At 28.2% G+C, this 12,926-nt stretch overlaps 1 protein-coding gene across 1 annotated transcript; it reads left to right on the forward strand.

The window, feature by feature from the left end:
* Nucleotides 1-56: 56 nt before the first annotated feature.
* LOC126854514 (zinc finger protein 664-like) lies at nt 57-12,351 on the forward strand. The gene is made up of 6 exons (XM_050601361.1): nt 57-287; nt 1,820-1,961; nt 2,477-2,632; nt 3,784-4,044; nt 5,312-5,481; nt 11,796-12,351. Exons 1-6 carry the CDS (start codon nt 63-65, stop codon nt 12,006-12,008), a joined length of 1,167 nt encoding a protein of 388 aa, XP_050457318.1. The 5' UTR covers nt 57-62; the 3' UTR covers nt 12,009-12,351.
* The last annotated feature ends 575 nt before the right edge of the window (nt 12,352-12,926 follow it).

Below are 12,926 nucleotides of genomic sequence, written 5' to 3' on the forward strand. Positions count from 1 at the left end.
AATTATTCACAAAGTGGAGATATCGCTGTGGTGAATTTCCCAAATATACTCTTCACTCTGTTATGGAAACTTGTGTCTTAATACCTAAAGAATTCTCTCTGGTTCTCACCAACGATCAGTCATCATGTAAGAATCTCTTCAAAAATGACTCGGCTACATTGGTCACGGATGTAAGAATTTCGGTATGGTCAAATGTGTTTATCCCATCGGGAACTCTGATTTACCCGTTTCAAGGCTCAATCAGATTCGACAAGATTGATCTTTACTCTCTCCTTGATGACAATGACGTAAGTATATATAAGTGTATTCATGAATACATCAAAACATTGACAAAAGCACAAAAGTTAAAAATCGTAGACTGTTCTACTATTTCTTTCGAGTATCTGTGCAAAAGTTGAGCAAAATTCTCTTAACGGTTTGGAAATTATTTAAGTTTAAAATTTGTATTGATTATAATGGAAAATCGCATATTATAGCACTTAATAATTTTGACAAGAAAAAAATATTGCCAGCAAATTGAAAATTTTCACATCTATTAATAAAGCTCTAATAAATATTTGTGCAAAAATTTGATTCAGATCCATTACTCGTTAAAAAATTATTTACTAAAAATTGTAATAAAATATTTATGGTATTTTAATAAATGAATATATAATAAATAATATTTTTTAATAAATTATAAATATTTATATTATTTATATATAATTTGAAATCATCCTGAAATTACTTGTTTTTTTTTTGTTTCTTATAATTGATTTCAGGATATATTCACAATCAAAAGTATTTGTCATAAATTTAAAAAATATATTAATTACAATTATTTTCTTTTATAAAGATGTTAAAAATCATATTATGTATTTTGTAATATTTTAATTCTTTTTCTAATCTCCAGATATATTAATCAACTTTCCAAATAATATAAACGTAAGAAATATATTTCTTCTTTTTAATTTTGACAATATTTGCTACCATTATACAACCAAATATCCTTAATTAACATTACTTATGTCTCATCAAATTAATAAATAATAATGATAATTTTTAGACAACAATGTGCGATCGAATAGTATATATGTAAACAGTATAATATGCTAAAAAAATGAAAAATTTATACTTATGCCCATGTATTAATTTATAATCTTATATTATAATTTTATTGTTTATAATTTTATTTGTGAGATCGCGTCTGAATGATTATAATTTTACAAGAGCTTATATACAAAAGCTCTTGTTTACAAAAGGAATACTTTTCATACGCATTAATATCATTGATTTTAATTTATATGATTAATGCATGAGAATACACATTATGCGGATTTTTCATTAAATATCAGCTTTAAATTATTTTATGTGATGCATTTGGCTTTATAAAAACCTAAATAATTTTTAAAATATTATATTTTTTAATTTTATAAACTATTACGTAAAAAAATTTATTAATTATTAATTATTATTAATATTAATTATTAATAATTAATATTTTATTTCCAAAATAGATTCTCATAATAATTATGTGTTATGTATGTGCGTGTGCGAGGCGAAATTTCATTACTCTTATTTATTACACTTTTATTTATTCTATTTTTATTTATTCTATGAAATATCAGAGAAACGTTATAGTTATGGAAATATTCTCAGCCATTTTGTCGGCGCAAGAATAATGAAGATGTTTTATTGCTCGATAAAAAAAATACATAATTATTTTTTACATTTACCTGTTTATTTAGCTGTCGAAGTAATCGAAAAAGAATTCGACATAAATATATGCATTTACAGCCAATACTCACGATCGCCATTCATTAAAGTGATGCGGTTTTAGATCAGACGCGAATACGGCTGTTACGACGAGGTCTTCTTCTCCAACTACAATCTTAACAAGCGTCAGTGCAATTGGATAAGGTTTCTTCGTATCGTTCAATCGTACGATGAGCAAGTTAATCTGATCGGTACAAAGGTGAAGGGTAAGTAAAAAAAAAACGGTAATTAGCGTGCTAAGTTTTTTAAATCTAAAACTTTAATATAATTGCTAATTAAATATTTATATAATTAAACATTAATTAAACGTTAATATAATCTTATATATAAAATGCAAAAAAAGAATTAATTATATATCACAATACTAAAAAAAAAAATTTGTACTGGAATTTCTTTATTATCTTCAAAATATATCTCTTTTAATTCTTTCTTGAAAAATTTTTGAACATCAGTTTTCTCTCCATTAAAAAAAAAAAACTTATTGTTGCTCTTTCGCTCTCTCTTTCCTTTTCTTTCTCTCAATGAATATAATGATTTTTAAAAATTTAAAAGACTATTCACATAAGTGCTTATAAGAAAATGTTTATAAAATAACGTTTTCATTCGAGGATTAAGCGGAGAAAATTTGTTATAATATGAATGATGTAAAGAAGAAATATGAATATTTCTTCTTTCGATACTTTGCAACTCTAGTACTTTCGTATTCTTCTTTTGTTCTCAGGTGAACCTATATTCGAAGTAATAAAGGATGTTCAACCGGACACGGAACTAGTGGCTTGGTTTCTACCAGTAACACAGCAGGATTTCGTTATCATCTCGCACGACATGTGCTCCAGATCGGCTATCTACAGATGTACGATCGACTCTATCTTAGACGGTGAGTGAGAAACGCAATGTATAGGATAGATAAATTTATTTACAAATATTATCAATAAATATTAAAATATATGTAAATGCGAGAAAAATTATGTATTTGTACGTATTTCAAATTAATCTGAAACAAATAATGAATATTAAAACCATCCGTATATTCAGATTTGTCTATTGCGCTTTCTTTCATACAAAAAGAATCTTTCCTATAGTATAAATTAAGCGTTGCTATTGGATTTATCGGCTGCACTTAGTTTATTTGCAATTCCCTATCCTGAAAATTCACAAGAAACGCCGCGTTCCGACGTTGTAACTATAAGAATCGTCTATATGGCTACTCTGCAACCATTGTACTGTCCTTTATATCTTCGGCGGCGGGGTCTACGCATTTGAATCGGAAATCGCGAACCCTGTGATCCGTCCGACAAAAATGCCGCCGTCGTATTTGCATTTCAGATCGTTTTCGGCGATCTTGTTGTTCTTTTTCCGATTGCACTGCGATTACTTCTAAACGACTGCAACGATGGTCGCGGGGAGATAAAGCGAGATTAACGTGAGAAATTTGACTTTTTTATATTAATAATAATAATTGAATAATAATTGTTAGATCGCAATAAACAAAAAAAATTTTGCTCCTTTTTTTTTTAATTTTTTTAACGCTAAAAAACTTATAGATCTTGAAATTTTTTTTTCAGAATTGTATAGTGTCGAGATGAAAAGCTTTAAAACTAAAAATATTCTTAACAAGCATTTTTAACACTTATCTCCATTATATGGAACTTCAGATGTTTAGCTCTTACTCGAACTAATGATATTATCAATTCGAAACGTGAGGTAGAATAAAGTTTTTGTGTTTAATTGCACCGAACAAATGGAAAAAATTTTTCACATTATAAAAATTTTCTTTTTTTATTAATTATTAATTTTTCAATGTCAAAGGATCTTCAAAATATAATAACAACAAGAGAACTAGATGAGAGCTAAGAAATGAGTATTAAAGTATTTTTAGAAGATGGTCATTCTAGAGTTTAATTCACTAAAAATTTAATTAATATTATTTTTTTTTATTCTTATATATTTTATTATATTTTTTGCAAAAATTTTAAATTTGTTTGGAATTGAAATCAATATGAAATGTTCTTTACTTGAATTGCGTAGAATCCCCCTTAGACTTATCGATGACGTTACTCGCTCATCATTCTCTGCCACCGATATCACATTCCTATTACGAGGTGGATGAATACGAATCGACATCCGAGGAATCCTCATCGTCAACGTTGTCGTTGGCCAGTGATCATCTTGATTGCAGCATCTTGACGACGATTAAGAGAGGGGAGAGAGTTTTATTGCCCTGCGAAGTCTGTGGCAAATCCTTCGACCGGCCGTCTCTTCTGAAACGACATATGAGAACGCACACAGGTACGAAAAGAGAACTTGCGATCAACACCTTCAGACAGTACCGGCTCTTTGAAGTTTATTTTTATTAATTTAATATTGTTCTTGTTTTGAAGCATGCGAAATATTGAATCGCGGAATACAGAACTTTTTTTTTCTGAATATCTTCTAATTGTGACAGATATCGACGCAAACTGCTGATAAATGCAAAATTTTAATTTTTGAAATTTCTGCTGAAAAGAATTGCTAAAGATTATGTATAAAAATTACAAAATTCGATTAATAAATATTAATTTTTATTATCTCAATTTAAAGAAAAGCGAAATTATATTTTTAATGTTTTTTCTCAGGGTTTTATATGCAAATATATATATTTTTCTTATTAAAATGTTAATTTTATATATATATATATATATATATATATATATATATATATAAAGATTGATCTATATATTTTAAAATTATAAGTATTTTTAAAATATAAGAAAAAATTGTAGAATATTTGTACACAGTTGGAAAATTTGGCTTAAATTTAACATATCTTGCATGTTTCAAATGATCCACACAAATTTTTGTGTTAATTTAATAGAACATGTATATATTAAACGGTGACGCACTAATACTATGTTAATATTTTCACACAAAATGAATACAAGCTTCATAGTAATTTGAAATAAATTTAAAAAAAGAACATATTTTATTTTTAATGATAAAATTAATTAAAAAAAAAATGTTATTGACAGACTCTAGTCACTCTTTCTTCTATTGAATAAATTATTTATTGAATAATTCTATAGAATCAAATCAACATTCTGTAAATTTTAATAAATAAATCTTGTCACTAATAATACAGAATATATTTCTTGTGAAAATTAAAAATATTGTACATTATGTTATTTTTATATTGTATTATTTTTTTTAACTATTTTAATTAAACATTTAAGTACAATTAACAGCAACATGTTAAATTAATATAAATATATTAAATATTTAACACAAGAATTTTAACCGACATATTTTTTAACAAGAAAACACAAATTTTCCGACAGTGTATAAGGTCATACAGAATATTTCCATTTTCGTAGTTTGGCTAAATTTTTCATTTCACATATCCGTGTACAAGATGATACGCGAAATCACGATCACTTTTTCTTCGATGATCGAGAAATGAGATGCTCTCGAAGAAAGGGATATCGCGTTATCCGCGTATAAATCATCAGAATCGATTCAGAAATCGTATATAAAACACGAAGGACCAACGTGGTAATTCAGGAATGGTATTAAATTGAAGGAGAGAAACCGCATGTCTGCATGGTGTGCAACAAGGGTTTCTCAACCTCGAGCTCGCTGAACACACATAAACGCATCCATAGTGGTGAAAAACCTCATCAGTGTCTTGTCTGCGGTAAGAAGTTCACAGCCTCGTCGAATCTCTACTATCATCGGATGACTCATATCAAAGTGAGTACTTGGCACATATTCCTTACACGTATTTTTTGCATCAAATAAAAAAAAAGATTTAATACAAGAAATACTTGATGCTTTATTGCTTTGATTAATCAAAGTCTTGATTGTTATAATAAACAAGATTATTATTATTTGGGAATCTTAAAAATTAATTAATTAAACAATACATAAAAATACATAAAAATTGTTGCATAGAAACCGTTATGTATTAATTCTTTTGATTTTTAATTATAATTATACATATGTTTCTGATTTCAAATATTGCTATCTCTAAATTATAATAGAAGTATCAATAATTGATATCTGTATTTATAAATCAAGATAATCTAAAATCGAAGCTGTTGTATGATTTAAAGAAATTAAGAAAAAGTTAGGCTTTATTCCGTAACACAATCGCGCTAACGCTATATAAAATGTTCCAAGAATCCCAAAATAATTTTAACTATTTCAATATTACATAAGTCATATAAATAGTCATACAAAATGTTAAAAAAAAGATTCAAGACTTTAAGAGCAGATAGTATTCACGAAATGGAGGAAAAAAGTTCTATAAACTTGGATCGAAAAATTAATATTGTCAAAGTTATGAACAATTCTTCAATAACGGATTATTTTACCATTTCATCATCTAAAAGAAAAGTTTATTCTTCCAAAAGAAGAAAAAAAAGAATTGTTTAAATTCTTAAAATTTACAGATTTTCTACATGTCCCCCTCTTATTTTTATACACTCTTCACATCTTCATACTTACAACTTCATATCTTCTGTTACTTTTGATAACTCTGAAGATTTGAAGTTCGAAGTTAACTTCGAAGCTTCGAAGAATATATATTTGTGCAAATGGCAAATTCATTCAGGGAATACTAAAAACATTGTAAATAAAAAAAATTAATTAATATATATACTCAAAAAATATGTATATAATGTTATTCAATATTAATTATTATAATATTAGAAATTTAACTCGGATTTTATCATATAATTTTCATATAAATGTGTACCTTGATCTCAATAAGTAATTAATACTAATATTATTATATTAAATTAATAATTGTATAATTTTAACTCTCTGAAGCTTTGATTAAAGTATCGAAGTATCGAAAGTTCAAAGCTTCGAAGATTTCGAACGATTAACGAAGCTTTTGAAGCAAATCACTAGTCCTTTGTACCACAAAATTGTAAAGTTTTTCAAAAATTCCCGGCATTATTCTATTTGACAGGCATTTTGTATTCTCTGATGTAATTCGTCTACATGCTTGTTTTCTTGCCGCGCGAGAGTATCAGAAGCTAGCAAGTCCCTTGCTTTAATCAAAATGAAGAATTGTTCACAACTCCAACAATATTATTTCTTCGACCCATGTTTATTAGAATTTTTTTTCATCATTTTGTGAATACTATCTGCTCTTAAAATCCTGAACTCTTTTTTTAATGCTCTATATATGCGGATACATCGAGGAATGTAGTTGATTAACAATAAGCCCGCTACGAACTAATATACCGTATTTGACGAGTATCACTAGCATGTGGAATTTATATATTTATATATATACGTGCATTTAACGAATATAAATTTAATTCATATTATCTTTTCCTTATAAACATAATTATATGCAAAAAAGATATTCAGTTTATAATGTGCATTCATGCAAATCTCATGTCATAATATGGAGAGCGCTCCGCTTTTAATTGGTACACATATATCGGCAAAAGCTTCTATAATAAATTGATAAATTTCATCTGCAGCCAATTATACATATTTTACAACTGAGGAATTTAAAAAGAATGAGCAAAAAGGAAAAGGAACGTTGTAGTTCGATTTAGGTCGTAAAAAAAAAAACGTCAACCTCGGACAAGACTGTTATTAATCCAGGAACGCAAAGATACTCTCGCACTATTTCTGCGCATTCGCGCGTTTTCATCTCTTTGCTTCTCCGTAATTCCGCGTAAGCCTGGTAGAACTGGAGTATCCAATAAGAAAGACCGAGAGCAATCGTGGACCGATCGTGGATGACGACTAGAGGTGGGGAGGGGGTGAGAGAAGGTGGAAGGGGGAAGGTGAACGTGCGAAGTGATCGCGAGGATGCAAAGTTTTTATTTATCTCAGCGGAAACTGTATGAGTTTCTCTAATCCCATTCGAAGTAATGATATCTCGGGAGCCATATAGGTTGGTCTGCCATCAGCTACTGTAATTGGCCCATTACTTGCTACCGCATGGAATGCAATCCAATTAGAGAGACAGAGAACGTATAGAGCCGCAGGCACCTCAGCCACGTTACTCAACTTCTCCTTCCCCTCCTCCTTGTCTCCTCCTTTTCCCACCCTGCCATTTCCCTCCCCTCCTACCCCTCCCTGTCGTCGTTGCACACACGTCCTGTTCATCCTGCTATTCCAACCTATTCGTCCACGCGTGTCGTTTTGCTCTGATTTTCCCCTTCCGCTTCGTCGCCTTCGCTCTTCTTATTCTCGCCCCTTTTTTTTTGTGGCGAGATTCTACCGAATTTCGCCCTCTTACCTGTCTCACAAAATTCTTGGCACGACAGATACCTCGGCAAAAATTGAACGTGCCAGTCGGAAGTGAATAACGACATCGTTCAATCGTTCCAGTTGGCTACCGCACTTTTGCCGCTTTCTTTAAGTAAAGCACATCCGATACTTGACGGTCATGTCATTCCTGTTTGATGAATATATTTGATCTTATTATAACGACTGATATATTTCAACGTCATAAATCTTGTTTCGCTTTCTTGCTTAAAGAAATCGAGAGAAGATTGATGAATTTATTTTGCCTTGGAAATAAATATTGTGCAGTACAAATAATAGATTACACCAATTAAATGAGATTAATATGATTAAAATGAAACGTATAAAATTAAATAAGAGATACATACATTCTCTTTCTTGATTTCGAAAATGTTGATATAGCATGCATCATGCTTTCAAAGAAAAAATGCCAATCTGACAAATGGACAATCTCTTCAGATGTCAGAGATAGAGAGCAATTTAAAATTTATTTGAACAAATTCAATAATTTTGTCATATAATCAAATATTTCTGTGTTGATAAAAAAAAGTTATCCATTTATGTTTGCTCGCATATGTTATTTAAACGATTAAGTATTTCTCTGAACATATTTACATGTATAATTGTGTAGTCTATCCAATTTGATTAATAATAAAATTATATCGCAGATTAATATGATCTCACAGAGTAAACAAAAAAACCATTAAATCAATATTTTGAAATTTTATGTAAATATATTTTTAATTTTATGTAAATGTTTGTAACATTAAACATATTATTTTAAAAAATGATATTTTTGAGTATCATTAAAACGATTAAAAAAAAACATTTCAAATATTTTTAAAATATTATTTTAACACATATAAGAAAAACATTTACACGACTTTATTTGCAATATTAAAGTCTCTTTCCATTGCAACATTGAAGTTAAAATCTTGAAGTTGATGTCAAAGTTTACATAATGATGTCGATTATATATTTAAAAACATTACATATTACTGAATATAGTTGTAATAACATTAAATTAATGATTTTTTTTTACTGGAATGTTAACATAAATTCATAAAATATTGTATAAAAAGATATTTCTTCTTTACAACACAAATATTTTATATCATTCTTTATTTTCTTTACTATAAGTAGTAAGAAAAAAACAAATTCTTGATTATTTTAAAATTATATTTATACATAATCACACTATACACACGTGTAATTCTCTCGATCGCGTTCCGTTCTCGTCTTGTAGCTGCGAACGTCGAAGAAGCCTGCGAGAGCGGGAACTCATATACTTGCGGATGCATCGCAGCCGTACCTATCGGCAGGTGCATCCGAGATTACGCGTGTAAAACGAGAGAAGATGTATCATGCGTGTGTATACACGTACACTACGCAACAAGAAGAAGCGATGCGTTGCTGGCGGCCTTAACGAGCCGCGTACCCACCGGTTTTAGTTTAGCAAGGTTATTTGCTAAACGGCCTTCCTGCCTGCTTGAGTAATTACCACTGGAATATTGAGAGCGCAGCTGAACCGTTTTTAATCGTTAGTAAAAAAAAATCTTGCCGCTAAAATAGCTAAATAACTAAAATATCTTCCTTAGAAATTTACAAAATTGCGCGCTTTCTGCTCAAATTCATCGGCAAACTATAAATACATTTATTTTTAATAAAAATTTTGTAATAATAAAATTTTAATTATGCAGATCATTACGTATAACACATGATAAGAAAAAGATTACGACATATAGGCTTAAAGATTTGTGTGAAAAAAAATGAGATAATGGGATTTCTTGTAAGAATTGAGAGATGTGACTTTATATAACTTACTTGCCAGTCTATTCTTCAAATTGATACACTAAAAATAATATTTTTTTCAATAAAATAAATATATTTTATTAATTTTAATTTCTTTTACTTAAATATATACTTTGTTTTCAAAGATATTTTGTTATATTAAATAATTATATTGTTATCCTAATTATATAAATAATGATATTGTTATATTAATTAATTATTATTTAGATGTAATAAAAATTATAATTTTTAATTAAATTATTATTTACATGTAATAAAATTTATAATTTTTCAATAAATTATTTAAAATATATAAAATTTATAAATATAATAATATAATATAAAATATTATAATATAAAAATTATTATATATTATAAAATTATTGTATATTTTTATATTATATTATAATATAAAAAAAATATTTATTTAAAGATAAAAATTGTATTAAAATAAAGAAAACTTTTTTTTGAAATAAGGAAAAATATGCATAAAAGGTTACACCTCACCGATTTTATTGCTATTTAAATTTGTAGGGGAGTTCTTCTGAGTAATTCCCTGTAAGAAAACAGTGGAAGACAGCATTCGTTTAAAAGATATAATAAATTGAAATTTCACAATTTTAATGTTTTCTTGGAAGTATCATAAAATAAAATTAGAAACAGTGATATTTGTGTAAATTGTATTACTTGCAGAGGACGTAAGAAATGCTTTTGTTTACATTTACGAGATAGATACAAGGTCATAGATATTTTATCCCTCCCCCTGCACCGAAAAAATTCTACCCGAAGCTACAATTATATAACGTAATCCAAACCAAATTTTAGTTTTAAATTAAAAATAAGTTTGAGTTAGGTTATATCTTTCGCAAGTGGAGTCCTACCCCCTCTCCTCTATAGGGGGGCTCCATTTTATCCAATTATATTTTTAATTTAAAACTAAAATGTGGTTTGGATTAAGTTTTATAATCTAAATTGTAGGTTCGGGGTAGAATTATTTTGGGGTGGAACTGCAGGGGAAGGAGCCCCGCTCTTCTCCCGCACACGCGTTAAAATCGTAATCCTTTTTCAATAAAAAACTAATTATTACATATTATTACAGCAATACATAATCTTTAATGTCAAACTTCAATTTGTTATATCTTCTAAACGAATGCTTTCACCCACTTTTTTCTTGTGGCAAATTACTCAAAAAAACCTCCCCTACAACATATTTAAGTTGCAATAAAGTCGATAAGGTGTAACCTTTTATGCATATTTACTGAAACAAGCAAACAGTAATTTTTTTTAGTAATTTTTTTTTGGTAAAAATTATATTTTTTAGTAGAAATAATTTTTAGTATAATAAAAATAAAAAAACTATTTTTTTTTTATTTGAAAATAAAAGCATATTTTGCTTTTATTATATATATGAATAATTTAAATATATTTGCTGTTTAATTGAAATAATTAATTTCTGGTAAAACTCTCGAAGTTGGGCCTATACGCCGAAGACTTTGACCTTGATATATGTTGTCAAGAAGATTCTTCTGAGTAATTCTCTGCAAAAATTAAGTGACGGACGGCATTAGTTAGGCATTTCCAGAAAATATAACCTAACCCAAATCTATTTCTAATTTAATTAGATGCCTTTCTTCACACTGTAAGCAAGGGGCGGTGCTCCACATATAAAACTTTAATTTGCTATATCTTCTAACTAATGCCGTCCGCCACTTAATTCTTGCGAAGAATTACTCAGAAGAATCTCCTTGACAACATATGTCAAGTTCAAAAGCGTATAGGCCCAACTTCGAGAGTTTTACCTAATTTCTTTGCAATTATTCAAATAAATATTTTTTTTAATAAATTTAAAAAAAAAACTACTAAATAAACAACAATTTTTTAATAAAAAAAATTGTTGTTTATTTAGTAGTTTTTTTTTCAATGTTGAAAGAGCACTCAGTTAGTGTATTATTTGAATTGTAGCATCCATTGTAAAATATTTTGTTATGTTTTTTTAGGAAAAACCACACAAATGCTCGCAATGTTCAAAATCATTCCCTACACCGGGCGACCTGAAGAGCCACATGTACGTGCATAATGGACTCTGGCCATTCAGATGTCACATTTGCAGCCGCGGCTTCAGTAAACCGACCAACTTGAAGAATCACATGCTGCTTCATCTAGGCAGATGTTCCAATAAGAAGTACATCAAGTCCATTTCCGATTTATGATTGACATGAATATCAACTCTCGTGAAAGCTTCGACAAAAAGATTTAAAGATTATTGGCCTATATACATGTAATGTGCCATTCTTGGTCAAACAATACACTGTAATTGTAAAAAAAGACAATCATACATAAGTCACATTACCTTATGTTACGACTGATTTAGATTACATTATGTGAAAGCACACACTTGTCCAATGATGTAAATTTTTCATGAAAGATTTTTTTTAGATATCCGATAATATTGTAATGTTATTATTATTTAATTGCATAAATAATATATTATTTTTTTAAGTGTGGATACAGCGTTTATATCGAAAAAGTTCTTCTTAAACGTAACTTACTTTGTGTATGCCCAATGGATATAATATAATATTGCTATAATAATCAATCAAGATAAACTTATATTGCTTGCTAATTTCCATTGTTTTAGATAATGTCATATAAGAAAATATTGTTAATAAGCTTCTTTCATTATGAAAGTTGATTCTATCATCTTTAGTTATCCAAAATTTTATCTTTATTATTTATATTTTTTTCACATACAGATACAGGAGAGAGAAGGTTTATTTATTTAAAATTAATCTTTAAAAATTGAATAGGATCTTTGATGATTTATTTCAACTTAAAATTGTAATTTAAATACATATATGCTAAGGTGATATTTGAAAAAAAGTGAAGTTTAGAGTTTTCGATTTTGAGAAGTTCGATATCTAAAGGTTAATTGGATATAATATTAAGAGAATAAATAAGCTACTTTGTACAAACATAAAAGTCCTTTGTGAAATGAAGGGCGCAAGTTGCCATTTTTACAATAATTATAAGAAATAATTAAAGATACTGCGTCAGATACTTTAAGAAATGTACTCATATAGTATATATATGTATATGTATATGCGATAAAATTATATGTATTGTAGCTT

The sequence above is a fragment of the Cataglyphis hispanica genome, chromosome 14 (assembly GCF_021464435.1).
Source record: "Cataglyphis hispanica isolate Lineage 1 chromosome 14, ULB_Chis1_1.0, whole genome shotgun sequence".
In the NCBI taxonomy this organism is placed as follows: domain Eukaryota; kingdom Metazoa; phylum Arthropoda; class Insecta; order Hymenoptera; family Formicidae; genus Cataglyphis; species Cataglyphis hispanica.